This window comes from Oncorhynchus mykiss, chromosome 17 (assembly GCF_057628025.1).
Source record: "Oncorhynchus mykiss isolate SJ-2025 chromosome 17, ASM5762802v1, whole genome shotgun sequence".
Taxonomy (NCBI): domain Eukaryota; kingdom Metazoa; phylum Chordata; class Actinopteri; order Salmoniformes; family Salmonidae; genus Oncorhynchus; species Oncorhynchus mykiss.
The window spans coordinates 9,298,329-9,323,584 of record NC_143038.1 but is presented as its reverse complement, the minus strand read 5'-3'; the positions used below and the strand labels follow the sequence as shown (position 1 = coordinate 9,323,584).

The following is a 25,256-nucleotide window of genomic DNA, read 5'->3' as shown; positions in this document are numbered from 1 at the left end:
GTAACGGGAGGCAGAGTGGGGGTGGGGTATAGGGGTCTCTCTTAATTAGGTCGTTCATTATACGTGTGATTTTCTTTTGGATAATAGCCATGGTCTGAGGTCCATAGTTACCATACACAGATACATTGCGTCACTGCTAAAATATGCAAGTCGGGTTGGTTTAAATGCCCTTTTATCGAACAGCCAGAGTTGTTGTTGTTGTTGTTGTACCTGTTTTCTATCCCTATTGACAACACAAACAGCCTATAGACAGAACGAATACATCGGTGTTGTTTGTGATGTTTGTGATGTGACAGCTGTGCTGTGATTACGCAAATCATTCACATTTATTTCACAGTAGAAAGGGCGTTCTTTTTGCATTAAAGCCTCTGAATAACTTTTATAGTAGAGTTCATTCAGTTTGGGTTCGTCTTTTCTTCTCGGTGGCAATGACCCAGAAACAGCATGATGCGTCTAACCACTGCCCAACATTTTTCCATATGGAACACTTTGGGCAAATAAACTGCGCAGTAGTTATACATGAGAAACTGCTTTCTCCACTGCACAAAACCCACCCCTATAGGCACCCATAAGAACTTCCCTCCGCATACATATTTTTATTCGTGTGCTGCCAACCCACTCAGTCTTGAGTTTGGCAAAATGCCCCTTCTCTACTTTCCTACCTTCATTCCTTTCCAAAAATGATGGCTACGGGGGTGACTGTTTAACTAAAGTGCTACTGTAGGGGGCTGTTGTAGTTTAACTCCTGCCCACCAGTAGCTGCTGCTAACAAAAAGGGTGACTCGAGGTCTGACTATTCATCCATTCTCTGTGCTTCCATTTTCATTGATTCTGAATGCACGGGTAGCCCTTGGGGATTCTCCGTGAAGGGCCACGACACGCCTTCAGACGCGGCCAGACCCTTACAAGCCATCTGCCACTACCCAAACGTCGTTTTTTCCTCTTCCCCCTCCCTCCTTCCCATCTTCCCTCAAGCGCACGGGTCTATATGCCACTGTCCACTGGCTGGCTCTGTCTACATTGAACTGGAAGCATGTTAAAGAACCTGTAACGGTATGGCTATGCTGGGCCATATGGCGAGGGGAAGCCAGAAGTTTTCGTCCCCGAAGAGTAGACACCACATGGTAGCTCATGGGAACGTAAACACGGCGCGCATCACACGATATCGATCATATGAAGTGGTGTGGAGAAGATGATTAGCTTGAATGGGGGGTTGGTAACTATTACCAAGTGATCAATCGACATACTATTGATTCTTTCTGAGCATTCAGACTGTTGGCACGATTCACCTACTTATTGGTTCGACCAAAATCGTTTATTTTTTTCCCAAACTGTCATCCAGGCTATAGCTTCTGTCTCATGAAATATAAACGTTGTGTGGTCATTTTTCGGCACAAAGAAGATTGGCGACTGAAGGGCAACTTTATATTTGTCTTATCAGGGCTGATATAGGCCTAATACCAGCAACTCATCTTCTCTGGTCGGGGTTCTCTCCATTTCCATAATTTCTGACCCACCTGTTTACCTGCTGAAATCCTTGGACTCTGCAGAAGCAGCGCGGCCTTTGTGTCCAGATCAGATTACTATGGCCAGCTGCTTGAAGGGGGCACAGGCCAATCCATGGGTGCCCCCTAGTCGTGCTGCTGTCACATTTGCATATGTTGTGGCTGAGTACGTGCTGGGCTCTCTTTGGGGAAGAGTGCCGCGATAATTACGCGGTGGCCCCTGAAGACGCGCCCGCGCGTGTGTGTGGCGCGAGTGGGATGTGTGGGAGTGTGTGGGACAGAGGAGGGAGGGGGAGAGGGACAGAGGAGGGAAGGGGGAGGAGGAGAATGCGTCGAAGTTTTTCAAGGAGCAGTGGCCTGTCGCGTGCCAATGTTTATAAAAACACATCTGCCACGTTCCCCACGGGTAACGCCCATGCGTTGGCGCATCAGAGCATATGCGGGCCCTATGCATAAATCGATAATTCAACATCTGATCATTTGTATGACACATTTCCACACACAACAAATACTCATGGTGATATGTGATATAATCAGTGCATAATCAATGCAGATATAGTGAGGTGAAGTACATGGAGTAGAAATAGGTTTTTGATACCCCCCAACTCTTTAGTGTTGATAACTCCAACCATGACATGGAAATAGGGGCTGATTAATTATTGTATCATTCTAGTTTAGTTCTAATAGGAACTACCCCAGGCATGATCTTTATTGCTTATGAAAAACGATGTGGAAAGTATGGCCGTAGTTTTGTAAAGACGATCATTTGTAGTACCTCCGAGATTTTTTCAGTCTTTCTCATTTCTGAACCGGTGCAATCTGGATGAAATTGTCTGCCACAATCTATGAATAGAGAGACCTTGTGAATGGGAAAGTGACACCTCTCTCTCTCTCTGTCTCTGTCTCTGTCTCTCTCCCTCTCTCTCTCTCTCTCTCTCTCTCTCTCTCTCTCTCTATTTCTCCCGTCACTCTCTATCTCTCTCCACGACATCTGCCCAGCCATGAACAGATGTAGGCACCTGCGTTGTTGGCCCACATATGCACACATGTCCCTTTCAACCTCTCTGGGACTCGGACCAATCACAATGGGATAGACCAAGGGTGTGGTAACCAAATACTCCCTATCCCCCCAGGACACACGCTCTGTTAGAGGCATTGTCACAAGCAATATCATGTGGCCAGGCAATGCAATCTGTTCTAAGACTGTTCATTTGAGAGCTGGGGTTTGTAGCTATGTAATAAAGGGGCTATATAAAGTATCTTGTTGTTGTTGGAAGTTGAAGTAGTAACACCAAGGCATTTGATTTTCTCATGCTTTAGAGACTTGACTAGAAAAGCATAGAGAAGCAATGGAGCTGTATTCAGCCTAGTTTATCACGCTGATCTCCTAAGTGGCCGTTTGGGTAATTCTGGAGTGGCCAAGCCAGGGGCAGCAGCAGGCAGGTGTTAGTTGTGGTTCAGTAGAGGAGGCTGATGGGAACAACAAGGAACAGGGCGGGAGCAGGTTAAAGACAGAGGAGGGTTTTGTTCTATGAGGATGAGCGGGAAAAGTAGCCTGAAAGCCCACTGGCAGCCCTAGATAATAGCGATAATAGCCCTGTCCCCATCCCTCAGCTGCTACTGGACAGAGGATCCAAACACACCTGTTGTCTTGTCTTCTCCATTGTGTGTGGATAGCTAGCTAGCGTTAGCACTACACCTCAGGAATTCTCCAGCCCCTTCCCTGCTGCACCACGACCATTAGCCTCTGTCCCAAGAGGGAGGAGGGGAGCTTGGGTGGAAGGTGGAGGGGGGTGAGGGTAAGCTAGGCTACATGGTGCGGAAACCAGCAGGGGGGCTATAGAAGGGTGTATGGTGAGGGGGGCCGGTTTAGAAGCAGTGTCCTCTTCATAAGGGGTTCCCTCCAGGGTCTGTCCAGAGACCCCTGTCCTAAATCACTGCCCCTTGGGGGAAGGCCCTCCTTTGTGACGAGATGGGCCTGCAAGCTGGGATGCCAGCTGCCACCTCTGTAGCGTCACAGTCTCCACTATGACAATGCTTCTCTCTCTGGTCACACTGGCCAGGCCAGCAGAACCCATTAAATAAAGGACTTGTAGGGACTCCTAGAAGGGCTTCAGGGCCACAACATGTTTTTTTGGCTAAACGTTAATGATGACAAACTACCATGTGGGATATGGTGTATGACATAATAACCTCTAGTGATATCGATTCTCTCTCTGTGGTGAATAAAATGGAGTGTCTGTAAAGACAGACGAGTCATGATTTGGGTGTTATTACATCATGAGATAATCATTAAAACAATGCTATAACGTGGTTTCTGGAAGCTGTACTGAATAATAGGGCTCTATTGACTGTTGTCTTATTTCTTTCATTGAATTGAATGGAGTTAAATGATAAAGGAAAACATTTAAGTTTGTAAAGTAACCATTACAACACATTAGAAAAGCACAGAACATTTACTTACAGTCAAAACTATATTTTGGAACGATGGTGTGTATCCCAAAAAGCATCCTCTGATTTGAAACTTTGAGACTAACAGCTGGTGAAGAAACACTGAAAACAAAAGTACTAAAGCGTATTGCATCCACTAAATTATAAAATGACATTGAGTGTACCATAAGTCTTCCTCACTGCAATATTAGAGGTTATATAGCCTAAAAGTGAATGTAATATAAAGTACAGCAGATCTCCAATCATGCTCATATAAGCATTTAGGCGTTTGTGTATGATATTCCCATCCATAGCTCAGGGAGTTTGTCCCCCCATTGTATGGAGCTCTAATGGTGATTCTAATGATGCCTTGTCCATCTTTGATAAAAACCAGCACGCCCCTCATTAAAGACCCAGGGATGGTTCTCATGGCCCTCTCCCCCATCCCCGGAGCTGGGTGGACAGCAGGCGCGGGAGTTGAGACAACACAGTGGCACACGCCTGTTGACCGAGCCACAAAGCAAAAGCGTGTGACACTCACCGCCCCAACCCTCTCCCCAACCCCCGCCCTGGCCCCATTGTCCCCCAGGGTCCCGCAGCACAGGCACAGACAACCAACCCCCCCACCTTACCCTCTATCCTAAACCCACACCCCCTCTTCCTTTAGAATCAATTTTACCAATCAGCTGATCCCTAGCTCTCACACCAGCAGGAATTTTAAGACACACCCTCCACCCATTTTAGTACCCCACCCCACCCCACCCACCCATTTTAGTAGCCCACCCCACCGGACCCCACCCTACCCGTCCGACCCTGGGAACATCAGCTGCTAAGGTGGAAATCCATCATTGTGTGTAAGAAGGTTCCCCCTCTGCACATTGCACAGTCATTACCATACACCATACAGGGGAGGAGGAGGGGTGGGGCTTTAATTCACTGATTCGCATGCAGACAGTATTTCTTGGGAGGGTGGGGCCGGGACTGGGATAGCTGGTTGAGGATGGAGATGGGGCAGGTTGGTTTGATGGGGATGGAGATGGTGCTGGTGGGGGGGTACAGAGGGTTTTACGGCTGCCGGGGTCAGGCCTGTCCTGGGAAAGTTGGATTTTCCATTTAAATCAGCACATGTTGTGGCCTTCTGGTGGCTGCGTGAACGCCTCACGCTGACAGATGGCTGCGGCCCATAACTATAGAGTCCGAGCACCCGGTCCCCGAGGGATACAGAGAGAGATGGAGAGATGGAGCGAAAACGAGAGAGGGAGAGAATGCGTCGCTCAGCTGATCCCATCAAAAAGAGAGTGAGAGGGTAGAGCACGAGGGAGGGATAAAGATAGGGAATGAAGGCAGGAAGGAGGGAGGGAGGGTGTGGGGGGAAGAGCCCCAGAGCCCCTTAATCCCAATCCCTAAAATTGAGTAAATATATTTGCCAGCTCTGCAAACCTTAAAAGGGCGCCTGGCGCTCCCTAAAGGTTCTGATTAGGTGTCTAGTCTATCAGCTTGTGGGTCTTTGGGAAGATTGTTTGTCCAAGGGTGGAATAGTGGCTTTGTATGATGATGGTGTTCACAGAGGATAGGTTTATAGTACCATCTAGTAGAAGTGGGGTGCTGACTGGTCGTCAGTCCTCATTGTGTGATGCTACCTTTTGTCTTTTCACCATGACTCTTCGTTAATCCTATTAATGAAACGAAGTCATCGCCTGGTTAAAGATCCCACGTCTCTGATTTGCATATTTTAGGAATCTTCTTTGAATAAAAAGTTTAAATATCACTGGCACTGGTAGACAATGAAGCCCTGAGATGCCCGTCACCATATACATATATTGTGGAAATGAATAACAAGGGCTTCCTCTACAACTAGAATATAATAGATTGAGAATGGATGTTCTATCTACTATAGTTCTTACGTTACAGGATTTTGTAAAGCAGTAAATAATTTCCTGTACTCCCACTTGGTCTCACTCCTCACTGTACACCCTGTTTCACTGTTGCTCTGTGCATACTCTCACACCCACTCACTTCTGCTGTGGCTCTACATGCAGTTTTCTGTTAATTAAGAGATATGTTCAACTTTGAATAGCATATACATAGTCTAGTGATAGAAATCCAATGTTTCTATCAATTCTACAGCTAATACTCCAGTCATGATTTCACATCCCTGCCATTCTGCTAGGCCTAAGGTCTACCAAGAGGCACTATGTTGTAGTATGCCTGTGTCAGGGTTAAAACTGATGTGGGAGTCCTCATTTACTCCATGTAAGGATAATGCAACTTTGTTAGACTGGGCTACAAATTCTTCTTATGTTGTTGCTAAAATTGAACGAAAAAATAAAACCAATTCATATTCAGTGTACCCTATCCTTAAAAAATAGATGACCAATGTAGGTCTACACGTTTGTTTTAGATATTCACCATATTTACTTGTGTAAATGACAAAGTGGATCACATTATTTACTACAGGGGATCAGAGTTTCAAAGGATCTTAGTTTGTTTCACTTCGAAAGCCCTGGGACACGCACCGCACCTCATGTGGCGCGCAGTAAATCCTCTTACAACCATTAACACACCAGATGCAGATGATGCCAATCAATAGACCATGCGGCGTGGAGAAATTTAACGGCAGTCTTGCGTTTACAGTATACTGCACGAGTTCAGTTGTAGTTTACCTGGATTATTATTTCTCTAAATTTCTATGACTTACTGACAGAAACGGACAGTCAGGTGCGTGCTGGTTCTATCGACTTTGGGAAGGGAACCAACATATGGGATATCAAGGTGCAGAGACCCAGACGGCTCTGGCATTATTGAAGCGTTATTCCCCGTGGATTAGGCCAGTTATTCGACGGCAAAATGCTTCCTCAAGATATAAGAGTGCAGAAACCCCGTCGGATCTCGGATTCGGCTCCACCGGTACCACCACGGCGTGGCAAGAACAGAGACGTTCCTCTTTCAACGCGTGGGCGGTCGGGCTCCGTACCTGAGCGCAAGGTGAACTGCGTCCTCGTCGGAGATGGAGCGGTGGGGAAGACAAGTCTTATCGTCAGCTACACCACAAATGGTTATCCGACAGAATACATTCCAACAGCTTTCGACAACTTTGCAGGTCATTTATGAGAGAAATCAGAAAAATCACGTTGAGTTATTGTTAATTTGACCGCTTTTGTCACAGGTTTTACACATTAATTGATTTATCCACATGTTGCATTTTATAAATGTTTTCTTGTTTTTGTTTGTTGCTTTTGTGTGTTCTTTTAGATCTCTCTGAATCAATAATAGGTTACTATTTGATATACTTTGATTGTGCAAAGTAAACGTCACCGATGCATAGTGCTATGACAGGTAGGCATTGAACAAAGTTATAAATGCTGTCACCATCAATAACCTATCTGTGTACCATCTTCTTCTTCTCAGCTATGGTTGTGGTGGACGGAAAACCTGTGAGACTGCAACTCTGTGATATGGCTGGCCAGGTGAGTCAAATTTGTTTTTGAATCCAACACTAAATGAGTGTTAGTAACCTATAGACACATTAACAAGGATATTCTATTGTAAGTGGTAGAGCTAACACATTATTCTTTCTACACATGCTCTGCTCAAAATGAGAGAAATGGGGGATGGAGGATGACACTATTAATGTAAGCCGTTCTCTCTGATAGCTTCACTTATCCCAACATAGGTTGCCTCCACATTCTACCGTGTCTTGGTATCCCCCTGTAGGGATTCCCCTGCACACCCTCCCCTCTCTGATCCTGTGTCAGTAGTGATCACCCCCTGGCAGAATATCTCTCATAGTCGTTGCCTCCCCTCCCCCTTGATCCTCAGACTTATATCGCCCCCTGTAGGAGGTTCCTGTCCATGCCCCCAGAATCAATACTTTCTTTTGTCCCCTCTGGCTATCTGTACTTTATCGCCCCCTTTTGGACGACTCTCACAGACCTTGCTCTTCCTGACTCATGCCCAATTCCAAATCAACTCTTCCCCTACTCCTTAATAGGCACCTTTGTAGATCTGAAAGGATTGGATAGGTGTAATAATCAAAATGCCCTGAACTCAGAGAGGGAAATGGAAGTATTAGTGGACCATATTGCTAACCATACAGTAGTTTTTTCAGAATCAGATCTACATGGTATGCTGTAAGGTCAGGGCTAAGAATCAATTTGGGATTGGGTATCTCTGACCCTTCCACTTCCTCAACTTGAGACCTTTTCCTTCCTGTCTCCTATAGGACGAGCTGGACCGGATCCGCCCTCTATGCTACCACAATGCCGATGTCTTCCTGCTCTGCTACAGTGTGGTGCGCCCCTCCTCCTTCCGCAACGCCACTGACCGCTGGGCGCCCGAGATTCGCCATCACTGCCCCGGGGCACCCATGGTCCTGGTGGGAACCCAGCTGGACCTGAGGGAAGACGTCCAGGTGCTGGTCCAGCTGGCCAGGAATCAGGAGCGGCCAGTGAGCACCGAGGAGGCCCAGCAGCTGGCAAAGGATATCGGGGCCGTGTCCTTCGTAGAGTGCTCGGGTCTGACCCAGAAGAATCTGAAGGAGGCGTTTGACCAGGCCATCTTGGCCAGCATCCATCCAGTGGAGAACGTTCAGCAGCTCCAGCAGAGGCAGAGCCTGAGGAAGAAGACCCCGGATAAGATCAAGAGTCTCTCTGAGACTTGGTGGAAGAAGCTGAGCTGTGTTGTTGTGGCAGGAGAGTGTGTGGGAGGAGAGATTGATTGAACACCCAAGCAGCTGTTTAGGATTTTACATTTTTCTAAGCTTGTCACTCAGGAAAACAGACCTGGATCAATAATATGTTGGAAAATGTAAATGTATTATCCAAAGACTCATGGAATTATTTCATATCTAAATAGGAGAAGCACTAGAAATAATGATCATTGCTGGCAAGATAATGAATGAAATGCAGAATTTCAGCGTTTGTGATAATTTATGTTAACTACGGGTAGGACAAGATTTTGTGTTCCAAGGCCATGATGAGGGCACAACAAGTCTGAATTGATTTGAATTAGCAAATCCAGTAGCTGGGGAGACTACTAATGAAATGACTGACTTCACAATGATCTCTGTGTCATTCTGTGTAACCCCCATCAAGTGTCAAAGGTCACCATTGGAGAATGTTGTGGAGGATTACGAGAAACCAGCCAATAGCAACTGTAACGCCAAACCATAAACTTACTTTGTGTCTGCCATTTTGACAAAGTCTCTCAATGTTATTTATTAACCTATATCAGATCATGTACAGTGGGGCAAAAAAATATTTAGTCAGCCATCAATTGTGCAAGTTCTCCCACTTAAAATAATGAGAGAGGCCTGTAATTTTCATCATAGGTACACTTCAACTATGACAGACAAAATGAGAAAAAAAATCCAGAAAATCACACTGTAGGATTTTTAAGGAATTTATTTGCAAATTATGGTGCAAAATAAGTATTTGGTCACCTACAAACAAGCAAGATTTCTGGCTCTCACAAACCTGTAACTTCTTCTTTAAGAGGCTCCTCTGTCCTCCACTTATGACCTGTATTAATGGCACCTGTTTGAACTTGTTATCAGTATAAAAGACACCTGTCCACAACCTCAAACAGTCACACTCCAAACTCCACTATGGCCAAGACCAAAGAGCTGTCAAAGGACACCAGAAACAAAATTGTAGACCTGCACCAGGCTGGGAAGACTGAATCTGCAATAGGTAAGCAGCTTGGTTTGAAGAAATCAACTGTGGGAGCAATTATTAGGAAATGGAAGACATACAAGACCGCTGATAATCTCCCTCGATCTGGGGCTCCACGCAAGATCTCACCCCGTGGGGTCAAAATGATCACAAGAACGGTGAGCAAAAATCCCAGAACCACACTGGGGGACCTGGTGAATGACCTGCAGAGAGCTGGGACCAAAGTAACAAAGCCTACCATCAGTAACACACTACGCCGCCAGGGACTCAAATCCTGCAGTGCCAGACGTGTCCCCCTGCTTAAGCCAGTACATGTCCAGGCCCGTCTGAAGTTTGCTAGAGAGCATTTGGATGATCCAGAAGAAGATTGGGAGAATGTCATATGGTCAGATGAAACCAAAATATAACTTTTTGGTAAAAACTCAACTCGTCGTGTTTGGAGGACAAAGAATGCTGAGTTGCATCCAAAGAACACCATACCTACTGTGAAGCATGGGGGTGGAAACATCATGCTTTGGGGCTGTTTTTCTGCAAAGGGACCAGGACGACTGATACATGTAAAGGAAAGAATGAATGGGGCCATGTATCGTGAGATTGAGTGAAAACCTCCTTCCATCAGCAAGGGCATTGAAGATGAAACGTAGCTGGGTCTTTCAGCATGACAATGATCCCAAACACACCGCCCGGGCAACGAAGGAGTGGCTTCGTAAGAAGCATTTCAAGGTCCTGGAGTGGCCTAGCCAGTCTCCAGATCTCAACCCCATAGACTATCTTTGGAGGGAGTTGAAAGTTTGTGTTGCCCAGCAACAGCCCCAAAACATCATTGCTCTAGAGGAGATCTGCATGGAGGAATGGGCCAAAATACCAGCAACAGTGTGTGAAAACCTTGTGAAGACTTACAGAAAACATTTGACCTCTGTCATTGCCAACAAAGGGTATATAACAAAGTATTGAGATAAACTTTTGTTATTGACCAAATACTTATTTTCCACCATAATTTGCAAATCAATTCATTAAAAATCCTACAATGTGATTTTTATGATTTTTTTTCTCATTATGTCTGTCATAGTTGAAGTGTACCTATGATGAAAATTACAGGCCTCTCTCATCTTTTTAAGTGGGAGAACTTCCACAATTGGTGGCTGACTAAATAATTTTTTGCCCCACTGTACAATGATCGCTCTTTCAAGTTCAAGTAGTTCCTGTATCAGTTGTTGACATTGCTGGACATCCCAACCAAACACAGCTAAAGGATACTGTAGTTTCCCAGTCAGATTGACTCTAATCTGACTCTAATCTGCAGATCAATTGGTATGGCTTTCCTCCCTGATCCCTGGTCAGGTCTGTCGTGGTGATGAATCGTAGTGGTTCTCCGGTGGAGGCCGTACGCAGCTTTCTAATAGAACGAGACAGGACCACCTGGATTGGATTAGCTGGGCATATGGTGGCTGACCCAGTCCCCTGAGTGCCATCACACCTTAGCCCTGCTCTGATGTCAACCAAGACCGTCTGCCTAGGAAGACTAAGCAAGACTCAGACCCTGTCCCCCTGCTGCTGGAGCTTTACCATAAAGAGAACAGAGATCACTGGGGAACGGGGTTCATATCACTAGAGATGCATTCCAAAGATGCAAGATAAGTTATTTATTATTGTTAATTGGCAAATACTATCTGCAAGTGGAGATATTTCTGAAGCACGCTGAAATAATTTAAAGGATTTCAAATAAAGTATGATAATGATAGAAAACATGAAAGCTTTTACTGATTATTGATATAAAGTTAATGATAAGAACACTGATTTTGTCCGGCCCTAGTGATTGCTATCTTGTTTTTTTGTTATAAATTAAATGCTTATTTCTATTGTTTTACATAGTTAATGCCTCCAATATTCTGTAGTACTCTTGATGTTTTATTATTGTACTGTCCCTATTGACTTACTGGGGGAGGAGAGGACAGGTGCATGGACTCACTTAATCCTGTCACCAAGATTTGAACAGCTTGAGAAAGTTGACATGCTGGTGTGGTTAACTTGTGAGGCATTTGGCAGGGACAGCTGGCAGCTTCAAATTCCTATTCACTCATCCATTATTTGTCTGTTCCAACGTGTACTCTGTTCCAAATATATCAAATATTCTTTGTTTTCAAAGTTATAAGAAAATCGTATATGTCCTTAATGTAAAACCTGTTCAATTTTGAGGGAGTTTGTGGAGAGAACCCTGCTATCTTCTGTTGTCGTGACCGACATTCGCTGCCACTAGATGTCCCTAAAGCATTACAAATGCTGAGCTGCAGTTCATGCTCCACAAGCTGCCTAAGGTCAGCGCATCTCTATCACCTCACATATCTTATTAGTGGCAGAGATCTCTTTATTCTGTTTACAGGTCTGAGTTTAGAGAAGACATTACACAGTGTCTCAGATCTTCATACTATCTGAATTTCAAGACATCATTCAGTTGCCTAATCCGTATAATATAGATATTTACTGCACTGTACTGTAGGTCGACACCTATTCCTCAACTATGTAGCACAACTACATAGTGGCTCCAAACAGCAGACTTTAGAGTATTCTAGATGTACTATTGAGTGCCTCTGCCTAGAAGCAACAGGCTGTTTTTAGAGGACCTGGCTGCTCTGGCACAGGGGGATATTTCCATCCCCCCTCTTAGCTGTGCTCGTCAACTTGGCATATTAGCGCTGACTAGCATTAAAGACCTAAGTCAAAGACCACAGCTCTGGCTCTGTTCTGACCTCCTGTGGCTCAGCGGCTCCACTCAAAGCAACCACTGCATTTATGGACAGACACAACTCACTGTTGTTGACGCAGCAATTCTCTCTCTAATTTACCCAGCTTCGACCATTCAAGCTATTTCATACTGCTGCACCACTCCCACTCCCCCATGCAATATCCCAGAGCCCACCCCTTTTCCCAAGACACGTTTTTCAAACACTGTCAATTAGGGAGGGGTCCTTCTCTGCTGGCAAAGGAATACGTGGGGGGGCTATATTTAACGCCCAAACCCCCCCCCCCCCCTTTCAGTCCCAGGCGGCTGGTGCTGTTCCTGAAGGCACCTATTTTGGCCCTATTGCTTTTTGAAATGCCAGGTGGCTTTAAATAGAGTGGGAAGATGTCTGGAGGGTGGAATTCTCAAGTAGAATGTGCTTGGCTTTGATTGAAGGACTCACTGTATGCAGTTGCTTGTCACTATTACTTTGTAATTCATGTATTACTGTGTTAACGGGGATTGGATTTTATTGACTTCGGACACTCACACGCACATACAGGAAAAGATAGCCACACTCATAAAGATTTAAGGAAGTGTTTGTCTCTTTTAAACAATCAGAAGAGAACCATCACACTCTCCCAAAACCTGCAAATTCAATTTGTTTGTCTCTTTTAAACACCCATGTGCGAGCACACACATACACACCCTGTCGCTCTCCATCAGCTGCCGGAGGTGGGTATGTGACAGGTTGGTATTTATAGCCCGTGCTAAACCCTTTGTCAGGAGATCTGCATACTAAGAGGCCCTTTGTCTGAACCTAATGATGTATTATGTACCGGAATTCACTCATCATACATAACATCTGAAAGGTCCTGTCTAGTCTGTCATTGTGTCAGGCTGACGACTTAATACAACAGCCTTGTAAGCGCTGTGGTGGTCACCTCACTGGGATCATACAGTACTCCGTATCTTACACTGGGACACATGGGTCATAGAGGGCGATAACGTCAGAAGTATTCTAGAGGGAGAATATGATCTGGTATGTGATTCTAACGTTTCACTGAACCTTTCCATTACCATAGAGCTCAGATGACCTTACCGAACAAGAAGTCATTTAACTAAAAGGGAAACGTGACATAAAGGAGTGTCTCCGAATATCACAATACCTCACTAACGAATCAATATGGTAGCAAATTTGAGTACTTGTTTTGACTAAAACAAGTAGTTATATATTTCTCACATTGATGGAGGTTGGTGGGACTATCCATATATTATCCATAGCAGCAGGATACTATCTATATATTATCCACAGTAGCAGGATACTATCCATAGATTACTGTACTCTACTCTTAACCCTGGTGCCAATGCAGGACAGTGACATCAGACAGACCTCAGAGCAGCAGTGTAGAAAGGGCTTTAGGTTGAAATATCCTAAGTTAGGAGTGAAATCTAATTAAAAACCAATCATGTATAATATCAAATTGTGTCCTTATGGGTCATAGGGGTCATGCAAAAACAGAGTGTTGTTGTTTATTAAAATGCCCATGTAAACATAAACAAAAGCATACAACTCAACTATGCAAATATGATTTTAATTCACCGTAATGTTTCAAAGTGGATGAAAATATATATCATTGTGCATGTTTTCAAATACAAATACAGTGATCAAAAATGTAAACATCTGTTGAAATAAAACACAAACATGGTTATATGTACTATGGTATGATACACATATCACTTTTGGTCAAATAATATCTTATGCAAATCAAATCCACACATAAAATTAACTCAAATCTTTGTTCAGAGAGTGCAAACAATTAATGTTCTATATAAAACGATCATTTTAGTTTTGAATCAGTCTGTTCCAAACCCCTGAAACAGTACATCCCATTTCCTTACATTGTAGTTACAGTAAGTCTATAGACAAATCATTAGTGTCTTATTCCTTCCTGAGAGACGGTTCTTGGAATGAACATTTTCATAAAGGAATGTTGTAGAGGACAATGAATAAACAAACACTAGTCAAACCTGTCTGTGATATAAGCAGCCACTTCAGTTTTCATGACTGTCACACCCTGGTCAAAGTATTTTGTGTTTATCTTTATTTATTTGGTCAGGCCAGGGTGTGGCATGGGTTTTTGTATGTGGTGTGTATGTGTGGGGATTGTAGCTAGTGGGGTGTTCTAGCTAAGTCTATGGCTGTCTGAAGTGGTTCTCAATCAGAGGCAGGTGTTTATCGTTGTCTCTGATTGGGAACCATATTTAGGCAGCCATATTCTTTGAGTTTGTCGTGGGTGATTGTCCTTAGTGTCCTGATGTCATTGTTCTGTGTTAGGATACACAAGTATAGGCTGTTTCGGGTTTTGTTAAGTTTATTGTTTTGGTAGTGTTTGTGTTTAGTGTGTTATTTCATTAAACATGGATTGCAATAGACACGCCGCATTTTGGTCCGACTCTCCTTCTCATCAAGAAAACCGTTACAATGACTTGGTCATAACCTGACATTAAATCCTATAACTTCTTATAAATAATGCAATGTTCAAGTAAAGAATGACTCGGTTGTTTTGCCAATCCATGATGACATAGGAGGGAAGTGTCACATGACCAGCAATGGATCTTTGACCACTCTGAATAAAGATGACCGTAAGATAATGCCAGTCCAATCTTCTTAACAGTGAGCTCTCTCTGCCCATACAACCACAACCAATCACAAACACTAAAGACTCCCCTCTGGCAGACACAAGGGAAGTCTCATCAGATTGCACACGTATTAGTCAATTAAAGCCACACCCATTTCCCCACTCCAAAAAACTGCTGGGGTCCTACAATGTTCCCCATAAGACGGTCTGGACACGTCATTCCAACGTTCTTTCATGGAACCATTCCTAAGCTAAGATAGAGGTGAAAGTGAATGATTTGGTGAAAGTGAAATGTAAAAGTATACATTATGAGTAAAAACATTCTGAGTGAATAGCACTATGAATAAGCATTGTAAAAAATAGGAAAAGTATGTAAACTGAGCATTATTCACAACCCACAACAACCAAGATTTCAAATACAACACTTCATTTCTGTCAAAATAGCCCTCAATTTAAATTACAGATACAGAACGTGGTACTGACATCAAATAAGTCAACCTACGAAACCCTGTCAAAGACAATGGTGATGGTGAGTGACATACTCTAAAAAGCGTATTTGGTAATGTAGCACATAAGGGCATTTCTTTACCACGTTACATTGCAATTTCATTCTGTCCACTACAATAATGATAAGAGCTTTAATGTAAATATTAATAAAAACAATCCTCTGGAATGCATTCTAGATTTAGATTGAAATTTGCAACATAATGCAATAAAGCTAATGCAGGATATTAGCCCGCTAGCAGTTTCTTTCTCTGCAGCTCTATGCCACAACCCCTTGGCTATGGCTTTTAAGTCGTTTGAAAATACTGTAATATCTAAAACAATAATGGTTTGGTCCTTTCATCTAACTCAGGGGTTTTCAACCTTGCTCCCTAGTGGTGCAGCGGTCTAAGGCACTGCATCTCAGTGCAAGAGGCATCACTACAGTCCCTGGTTTGAATCCAGGCTATATCACATCCGGCCATGATTGTGAGTCCCATAGGGCGGTGCACAGTGTTTGGCGGGGTAGGCCGTCATTGTAAATAAGAATTTGTTCTTAACTGACTTGCCTAGTTAAATAAAACATTTCAATTCTTCCCCAGGAACCTCCGCCCAGGTAAACCGGCGACCCCCATCATACGCTTGCTTTTTCCTCCGCATGTCTTGCCATGTGAATGGCATGGAGAATGAATCAACATTTTTAAATGAATAGATTTGGAAGATAGTTTTTCATTATTTTGACCTCCCCCATTATAATTGGAAGGGGAAGTGTACACTAACATAACCTATTAGATGGAAAGGTACCTCCAAACATTTGGGGGATGAATGTGTTCACAAAAATGAATGTCCAAGACAAGACAGCTTACCAGCGGGTGCTTTGTCAAAGCCTACAGTATGTCAGATACTCCAGTGAGTGTAATTAGCTCCAATGAGTATAATTAGCTCCAATGAGTGTAATTAGCTCCAATGAGTGTAAATAGCTCTAATGAGTGTAACTTGCTCAATATCAGGAATAGAGAAATAAAGTTTCAAATAAAAACATTCTCCTATTTTCTACTGTAGCTTTTAGTATATATATTATTGCGGACCCCCTGCAGTACTCCCGGTTGAATACCCCTGATCTAACATTTGGATTTTATGCAGCTGCCTTTGTGATATAGCCTAATGACATAAGCAACACAGAATGTAAAAAATGCCACCAAACTAAAGCGAAGTGTAAAGACCATCATCATGCTTGGAATGTCTAATAATACAGTATAAATCATACTCTGTGGTCAGCAGCATAAACATGTACAAACCAGTCCAATTTCTAGAAGCATAACTACATATCTTCCAATATTCTATGATTGTGTCATCCCTTGTGGAAGAAAAGTGGCATATCGCCAACTCAGCGATCAACTTAACAAATCAACCATACATTATGATTAGGGACCTGAGTTTTTCCTAGTCAGGTTACGTGGCCTCAGGGCCCTAATTGGTGTCTAAACCAATCCAATAATTTTGTTCTGTTAACCAATCCTCAATAAGGAAACATGGTGTTAAAAATAGAACGGTCGACGGGTGGTGGTGGAATACCCATGATCCTTGTGCTCTACCTCAACCGGGCAGAGAAGCAGCGCATGTACTCGGTCATCCAACGGTCATCCACCACGGCCAACTCCGACCGCCGTATCTTCTCCAGGTCGGCGGACCGTGCCCTCCTGCGGTCCACGTTCCAACAGCGTTTATCCGACTCCCGTCTAGTCTGGACGCATGCGTCGGATGTGCGACTCTGTGGAGAGCGAGAGGTGCCCGGGAGGTTAGGGCAATGAGATAGGATAGGCGCTCCGCGCTCACTTCCGAAATACATACCACTCTTCTATTATAGATAGTTTCTGGGGGGAGTGTTGGATGATGAGATACGTTTCTCTGGAATCCTTTCCATGAAGATGTGCCAAAAGACTCAAAATGCCCTCCTATCTATTATCCCTGAAATAACTCAATCTCATTTGCAGAATAGATGTTTGACGCACAGTAAGCATGCATTACATAAGCAACACAGCTTTCATCCAGTATTCCTATAATGTTAGACTGTTTTGATCATTATAGTCTTAGTCTGGCCTAAGAAACCAACTGCAAGTCTGGTACTGAAATAACATCAAACGGAATGAATATCAAACATTTTCCTAACCTCACATATGCCCAGCCTCTCTCACACACACAGTCACACACACTCTTACCTCATTTGTAGACCTCCTAGCAGATGACGCGTGTCTCTCTGCCCAGTCGAGCCGGGATGAAGGTTGTCTGTTCTCCTTCTCTGTGGTGATGGCTGGGGGCTGGCTCTTTGCTCTGGAGGGCTTCCTGACAGGCGCAGGCTTGATGTCGTCACAGGAACAGTCCCTTTGACAGGGTTCTGAGCGAGGGACACGGTGGCGGTGGCGACGTTTAGGCTCAGTCTTCACCGGCTCCTCGTCTGATGATGCCTTGTCTGCTGGTCTCTCATCTGTTGGCGTTTCAGCCGCTGGACCATTTTGTACTACTGACCCGTTAACTGTCCCCTCATCTGGTTCGTTTAGGCCCCCGTTCTCTATTACAGACTCTTTGAATGGGCAGAAAGTGATGTAGTTTTATTATACACTATACTGAGAAAAAAAGAAGAAACCCGCACACTGCTCTTGATAGTATCACTGCTTAGTATCATTGCTCTTTAATAAGCTTAACGTATTGGCCTCACGGCCTTCGTCGGAGCTTTTATCAAAAGCACTGACAAAATTCAAAAGGCACTCGCACATCTGAGCTATCTCTTTTGCAGGTGCATGGTAACAGTTGAATACAATGAGAAAAAGAAGAAACCCATACACTGCTCTTGATAGTATCACTGCTCTTTTGTCAAAAGCTCTGACGAAGGCCGTGAGGCCAATACGAAAAGCTTAATAAAGAGCAGTGATACTATCAAGAACAGTGTGCAGGTTTCTTCTTTTTTCTCATTTTATTCAACTGTTACCTGCAAAAAAAGATAGCTCAGATGTGCGAGTGCCTTTTGAATTTTGAATTATACACAATATCAAACATGAGGAACACCTTCCTAATATTGAGTTGCACCCCTTTTGCCCTCAGAACAGCCTCAAATCATCGGGGCATGGACTCTACAAGTGGTCGAAAGCGTTCACAGGGATGCTGGCCCGTTCAAAGGCACTTAAATCTTTTGTCTTGCCCTTTCACCCTCTGAATGGCACACACACAATCCATGGCTCCATTGTCTCAAAACTTAAAATCCTTCTTTAACCTGTCTTCATCTACACTGATTGAAGTGGATTGAACAAGTGACATCAATAAGGGATCCTACTGTAGCTTTCACCTCATCTGGTCAGTATGTCATGGAAAGAGCAGTTGTTCCTAATGTTCTGAACACTCAGTGTATAGACCTAACAAATTAAGACCTTTTAACTTTATGTTTGTAGCTCAAAAGCATAGTCTTATTACAATAGGATCAACATGCAGGTGTGTAAACGTATTTGCAATGGTAGAAGATAGATACCTGTGGGTGGTAGTGCATCCAAGAGGGTAAACTCCTTGGTCTCCAATTCTGGTTCCCCATTCACAGAAGGAGGCTTCGGTTTCGGGCTCTCCCTTGATTCTGACTTCACTGGTGGTGTCTGAAGTTTGATGTCTACAGGCGCGACTTTATTCCTCACCTTGGGGGTGGACTGCCCACTAGCGCTGGAGTCTGACCCGGTCGAGGTATCCCACCCCTCCCAGAACCACAGAGGTTTGTGAGCGTGCTCCATCACCCGCCTGGTCAACCTGTACTTCACTGAGTCCTCGTAGCACTTGGAAAACGTCTCCCATTTCAGCTCTTTGAATTTCTTCATGTACTCCGTACGGATTTTCTTAGTCACCATGATTCCTGTTATTGCTTAGATCCAATTTTGATTAGCTCACAAACTATGGAGGAGAGGAGAAAAGATAAGTGTTATTACATACATAGCCCTACAATGCAACAGTAACTAGGCCTACGTTTCTATATTTGGTGTGGAATGTGTCATTGCAGGCTGCTGGTGACAGTCCCGCCACAGATCTAAAGCCTGTAGCAACCCAGAGCAATCCAATGCACCTGGGCCTTCTTGAATTACCTGTCGGCATTTCCCTCCCTCTAACACAGTAGCCCATGCCGTCTGATGGCTATCTATACGCTGTCCCACATAACGCCCATCTGACACTAGAAATATACACCTAATCTATATGTAGTAATAGCATCGTTATTAGAATGTTATTTGTGCCTAACATACTATAAGATAATAGATGGGGATAGTGTGGGCCCTATGTAGCCTAGTTATATAGTTTATTAAGATAATTTCCATTCACAAACCAGCCATGGCCTAAATTGTTTCCACGACAAAAATCACTTTATCTGCTGTTTCTGTTGCCCAAATGTGGAGCAGCAGAGCCTGCTGCTGTTTGATTGAGGCAGACATTGCTGACGCCAATACGGCCATCTTTATCACAACACTGTGCACGGGTCTATCGCTACAGAAATGTTATTGTTAGTCCACATGCCAAAAGTAATTTATTACATGTAAATACTTAAAGGCAATAGGGTGACGAAAACATGCACATCTGGTGGCGTCGACGTTTTCTTCTACTTGCGCACTATAGTGGTTGTAAACACGACCGGAACAGGTTATTACCGGTGCATATAAGCTTACCCCTCACCCGGACTTCATTATGGAGAATTACAACATAATTTTCACTTCAAGTATTCCTCCATTATAACAGTCTGTTGTTGCGCATATCTTGGCATTGAATCGTCGTCAGAATATAGCCCTCTCAACCTTGGCGTTAAAGATATTTATCCATTAAAAGCTATAGGAAGTGCAATGCGCATGCCCAGAACTGCATGGTACTGGCGCGCGTCTCTTCCTATGATGTATTTTATTCTACAGCGTGTAATTGCTTCAACAAGTGTGTGATTTTTTTTGTTGACAAACGGGGGGGGGGGGGGGGGGGTCAGCCTCAATGGTATTATTTTCAGTTGTGAATTATCAAATGATTATCTTGCTCATTTGATTTAAAATCAATATCAGTATTGGTATTATAGTCAAATGGACAAATTTGGTGACAAAGAAGATCTGCTGTGAGCAAGGGTTTGCTGTGACTACCTCCTTGGTGAAAGAATGCTATGTCATTGTTTAGTATGAATCTAACACAGAAAATACATGAATTCCCTCTCAGTTCAATAAAATATAGGCAAATGTTTGTTAAATAAATAGTTATGGAGAACAATTCGTATTTTTGGCACATTGATAATATTTTTGTAAAATAGAGTTAATATCACAAAGGAGGTCTGCTCAATGATTTATAGCCTTATATCCATGACATTGTTTTGTCTTGTCAGGGACATTTAGAACAATTTACTTCAACACTTGTTGGCCTACTTGAGCTCATTGTTTGTCCTTCCAGTTCCAGGTAGTCATATTGGCCCTTGTTCTTCATAACATTGAAAGGCATCCAAATTGAAAGTGTCTCAATGTTTAGGCTATTCATGTTGCTATATGCCAAAAATGAATTCATCTTTGCCCTAATGGGTTTTTAATAGTTGCGCATCATAAAACGCACACCAAGGCCTATTTTAAGTGTTGATTGTGTTGTAATGCACCTCAAAAAGACAAAATAACAGAAACACGTTTGAAAATAGATGTTTTTTTATTTCCTATGTGGATCTCTTGATGGTTAGTAGTTGATAATGTTTGGCTGAGTACAGATAGCACGTACTTCTGAGCCATTATCGGGTAACCAGAGAAAACAACGTTGTGGTCACCCTCTGTCCCTCTTGCTTGTCACCAAAACAGACTGTGCTCACCAAAAAATACCAAATGATGGACGATCAATAAATAACATTTATGTACATTTTACATTCACATGTTGGTATTTTTCCTCACACGTCGTGATATTGACGTCATTCTCTCCGTTTGCTGAGCTTTCGCTGTTACAATGTAACAGTTGTATAAAGTTGTCCCTTGATCGCAAGTTGGTGTGCCGTTGTTGCTTGGATCCTGAGCGAGATGTTGACAATGCATTTAGAAGCACTTGCGATGGACAATGCTGGGACCTGCCTCGTCGTATTCCTGCTTGGTGATCCACATTGCCTGGAAAGTGGACAGGGAAGCCAGGATAGAGCCACCGATCCAGACGGAGTATTTACGCTCAGGTGGGGCAATGATCTATGCCAAGTGAGAAAGGGAGTATTAGATACTGAGTACCATAGGTAGCACAGGTAACACAATGACAATGAAACAATTATGCAGACCTATGACATCTCTTTTCACTATTTTACTGTGCGTAAACGTATTGTTTATTTGTAATTACCTTGATCTTCATGGTGCTGGGGGCCAGGGCAGTGATCTCCTTCTGCATGCGGTCAGCAATACCAGGGTACATCGTGGTACCGCCGGAAAGCACATTGTTGGCGTACAGGTCCTTACGGATGTCAATGTCGCACTTCATGATGCTGTTGTAGGCAGTCTCATGAATACCAGCGGACTCCATACCTGTGCAGGTATACAAAGATCAATATTAATATTCAACCACTCTTTAGGCCGAAGATTTTATGTTGGATTATATTATAGGCCTATAACGGTAAATACCCACCAATGAAGGAAGGCTGGAAGAGGGTCTCTGGGCAACGGAAACGCTCGTTACCGATGGTGATGACCTGACCGTCGGGAAGCTCGTAGCTCTTCTCCAGGGAGGAGGAGGAGGCGGCGGTGGCCATTTCGTTCTCGAAGTCCAGGGCGACATAGCACAGCTTCTCCTTAATGTCACGCACGATCTCACGCTCGGCTGAAATGAGACATTTCCGTTAATGCGTAAAAGTTTATCCCCGTGCGTCTGTGCTTTTGTGCGTAAAAGGTTATAATACTTGAAATTGATCAAACAAGCATTTCTATGCAAAAACACAAAGTTCATGCTCACCGGTTGTGACGAAAGAGTAGCCACGCTCGGTCAGGATCTTCATGAGGTAGTCAGTCAGATCGCGACCAGCCAGATCCAGACGCATGATGGCGTGGGGGAGAGCGTAACCCTCATAGATGGGGACGTTGTGGGTCACACCATCACCGGAGTCCAGCACAATACCTAAACACAGAAAACACCACAATTCAGTAAAGCAGACAACCCAACCACCAACAACTTGAAATACAAATAACGAGTTGTGTGCGAAAAAAGGCGCGAGCGGGGAAAGTTCTTACCGGTGGTACGACCAGAAGCGTACAGGGACAGGACAGCCTGGATGGCCACATACATGGCGGGAACGTTGAAGGTCTCGAACATGATCTGTGTCATCTTCTCTCTGTTGGCCTTGGGGTTCAGGGGGGCCTCAGTGAGCAGGGTGGGGTGCTCCTCGGGGGCAACGCGCAGCTCGTTGTAGAAGGTGTGGTGCCAGATCTTCTCCATGTCGTCCCAGTTAGTGATGATACCATGCTCGATGGGGTACTTCAGGGTCAGGATACCCCTCTTGCTCTGAGCTTCATCTCCTACGTAGGAGTCCTTCTGACCCATACCCACCATCACACCCTGGAAGAGACAGAACAAGCCCGTTGAGACGCCGGCAAGGACATGGCGCACAAGCCTAACAACTACACATTATCATCTAACATTGCACACTAAAACGGCACATCGCACCTAACACATTACACGTTACCACTAATAAACAATACCTAAATGCATTATTTTACTTTAATTCGTATATATTTGCCAATATGCTTTTTACGCATGTCTTTGCACTTTGGATATCATAGTTGGCTATATCATGAGACAAGGTATGGTGCCTTAATTCACATTACTAGCCATACCTAGGAGTGGTGCTTTTACGTACCTGGTGACGAGGGCGACCGACAATGGATGGGAAGACAGCCCTGGGGGCGTCGTCGCCGGCGAAGCCAGCCTTGACCAGGCCGGAGCCATTGTCGCACACAAGAGCGGTAGTCTCGTCGTCGTCACACATCTTGGTGGGTTCTGAGACAATGTGCAAAAGGAACACACATTTATCATACAGTATACTGTAAGTAGCCTACTTACTGCAAAATCTCTCACTGACGTTACGCACCTACATTATATGCGTGAAAACAACATTCTGTGCGTAAAAACGATACTTTCGGGTGTATTGCTGATGCATCATGTATGCTCACTTAAGATTATCCACGCGTAACAAATGATCAAACAGAATGAATCACATTACACTGAGAGTTGACCAAGAATGCATATTAGGTTGCCTACATCAGTGCTTCCCACAATGTATGTTCTTAACCATTAGATCACAGGTGTCAAACTCATTCTACAAAGGGTCGAGTGTCTGCGGGTTTTCAATCCTCCCCTGTACTTGATTGATGAATCAAGGTAACTAATTAGTAAATAACTCCCCTCACCTGGTTATCTAGGTCTTAATTGAAAGGAAAAAACTAAACCTGCAGACACTAGGCCCTCCTACTTTAGATGCACTTCTTGAGCCTGGGATGCTCACAGGGATATTGGTATCCACAGTACTGCATCAATTATACATTTTTCACTAAATTATTATTGTATTCACAAAAATGTTGTATTCTCCAAGAATGTTGTTTGGAACATAAATGCAATATTTAAGCTTCCTACTGCAGAATTATTTCACTACCCCATGGCCATGCACTGCAGAAGTCATAGTTAACCTGCTTGTATGCTATTTTATCGCACTCTAAAGTAAGAGTTCACGACTATGACAAAAATAACGTTTTAGTGTTCTAATTACGTTGCTAACTAGTTTATAATAGTAATAAGGCACCTCGGGGGTGTGTGGTATATAGCCAATATACCACATCTAAGGGCTGTGTCCGTATACCACACCCACACCCTTCATGCCTTATTGCTTAAATATGACACCGTAGTCTGACACGCAGGTCTTGGGAATTTTACCAAAGTGATCATGATAACGTTAGGCTACACATTGACATTGACAAACATTTCAAAAATCGTTCCATGGAGTAATTTTACATTACATATACGTTTTATATTAATAAGGATTTCAGGTAATGCACATCAACTGGTTAAATAGATCGACAATCAATACACATATTGGGTAACCTATCATATAGGGTAGCTAGCTATAAGCATGTAATGCAGTCCTTCCAGGAACTTTTGATTCAATGCAAAGTTGTGGATCTCTTTCTCTTCTTGCTCTCACCTGCTGACGTAACAGGTTTTCCAATATTCAGTAGACGTATTCAATATTTTGTCTTACATTATCTTAATAAAGCAAATTAACTACCAAAATATATATATATTTTTTAAATCTCAAATACCAATTATAATTTATCAATTAAATCAACATAATTTTTTACAATGACGCATTAGCCTATATTATGCAGGTAGACTAATGTACCAAATCAAATTAATTTTAATCCAATATCTTCTATTATTATAATAATCATTTGACAGTCAGGTGAAATCTGTTCAGTTTACGATAGTAGGCTAAAAGTTCAACTGAGCCGGTGATTGGCTGCCAAGTTTCACTGACTGTCACAATACTGTGTAGATTATCTTTGATTTGTTTAATTCCTTATTCAGAGTCCACGATGTAATGTCCCAGAGAGAGGAAAAAAATCCACTCCTCGTATTGACCTCCTGGTGCAGCAGCGTGGTGTAATATTCCACGGACGCGTTCACTTACCTGGTTTTCTTTTAGAAGAAGCTCAGTTGCAGAACTTTATCACTTCTGGTTCCAGCTAAGGACTGATAGCAACCGCCGTCAACCTTATATACCCGACGCCATCCACCTTTTTTCGTCTCCTGACAA

At 43.5% G+C, this 25,256-nt stretch overlaps 3 protein-coding genes across 4 annotated transcripts; 1 reads left to right on the top strand and 2 right to left on the bottom strand.

Moving 5' to 3' along the window:
• The first annotated feature begins 6,485 nt into the window (after positions 1–6,485).
• On the top strand, positions 6,486–11,360 carry LOC110493596 (rho-related GTP-binding protein RhoU). 2 transcript variants are annotated; one of them, XM_090204706.1, is made up of 4 exons: positions 6,486–7,035; positions 7,344–7,402; positions 7,538–7,567; positions 8,158–9,511. In XM_090204706.1, exons 1-4 carry the CDS (start codon positions 6,783–6,785, stop codon positions 8,653–8,655), a joined length of 840 nt encoding a protein of 279 aa, XP_090060832.1. In that variant the 5' UTR covers positions 6,486–6,782; the 3' UTR covers positions 8,656–9,511. The 2 variants fall into 2 exon arrangements, with proteins under 2 accessions (XP_090060832.1, XP_021423633.2); XM_021567958.3 differs by lacking the exon at positions 7,538–7,567 and having other exon boundaries at positions 6,683–7,035; positions 8,158–11,360.
• Positions 11,361–14,804: 3,444 nt separating this feature from the next.
• Positions 14,805–20,319, bottom strand: LOC110493595 (centriole, cilia and spindle-associated protein). Its single transcript, XM_021567956.3, has 4 exons — positions 20,140–20,319; positions 18,972–19,378; positions 17,671–18,032; positions 14,805–17,222 (listed from the first exon to the last, which is right to left on the bottom strand). The coding sequence occupies exons 2-4, from the start codon at positions 19,333–19,335 to the stop codon at positions 17,043–17,045; spliced, it is 906 nt and encodes a 301-aa protein (XP_021423631.2). The 5' UTR covers positions 19,336–19,378; positions 20,140–20,319; the 3' UTR covers positions 14,805–17,042.
• A 797-nt stretch (positions 20,320–21,116) lies between these two features.
• Positions 21,117–25,187, bottom strand: LOC100136006 (actin, alpha skeletal muscle 2). The gene is made up of 7 exons (XM_021567955.3): positions 25,131–25,187; positions 23,307–23,446; positions 22,681–23,005; positions 22,406–22,567; positions 22,082–22,273; positions 21,800–21,981; positions 21,117–21,654 (listed from the first exon to the last, which is right to left on the bottom strand). The coding sequence occupies exons 2-7, from the start codon at positions 23,433–23,435 to the stop codon at positions 21,511–21,513; spliced, it is 1,134 nt and encodes a 377-aa protein (XP_021423630.1). The 5' UTR covers positions 23,436–23,446; positions 25,131–25,187; the 3' UTR covers positions 21,117–21,510.
• Between the last annotated feature and the right edge of the window lie 69 nt (positions 25,188–25,256).

Bases quoted from the DNA above. Each gene is read 5' to 3' on its own strand.
- LOC110493596 (XM_090204706.1), top strand. From the start codon at position 6,783: ATGCTTCCTCAAGATATAAGAGTGCAGAAACCCCGTCGGATCTCGGAT. The intron at 7,036-7,343 runs GTCATTTATGAG...TCTTCTTCTCAG, and splicing joins AGCTTTCGACAACTTTGCAG to CTATGGTTGTGGTGGACGGA. The intron at 7,568-8,157 runs GTAAGCCGTTCT...TGTCTCCTATAG, and splicing joins TGGAGGATGACACTATTAAT to GACGAGCTGGACCGGATCCG.
- LOC110493595 (XM_021567956.3), bottom strand. From the start codon at position 19,335: ATGGTGACTAAGAAAATCCGTACGGAGTACATGAAGAAATTCAAAGAG. The intron at 18,033-18,971 runs GTATCTATCTTC...GCCCATTCAAAG, and splicing joins GGATGCACTACCACCCACAG to AGTCTGTAATAGAGAACGGG. The intron at 17,223-17,670 runs GTAAGAGTGTGT...CGCTCTCCACAG, and splicing joins CTAGGAGGTCTACAAATGAG to AGTCGCACATCCGACGCATG.
- LOC100136006 (XM_021567955.3), bottom strand. From the start codon at position 23,435: ATGTGTGACGACGACGAGACTACCGCTCTTGTGTGCGACAATGGCTCC. The intron at 22,568-22,680 runs GTAAGAACTTTC...TTCTGTGTTTAG, and splicing joins CGCTTCTGGTCGTACCACCG to GTATTGTGCTGGACTCCGGT. The intron at 21,655-21,799 runs GTAATTACAAAT...CACTTGGCATAG, and splicing joins CCAGCACCATGAAGATCAAG to ATCATTGCCCCACCTGAGCG.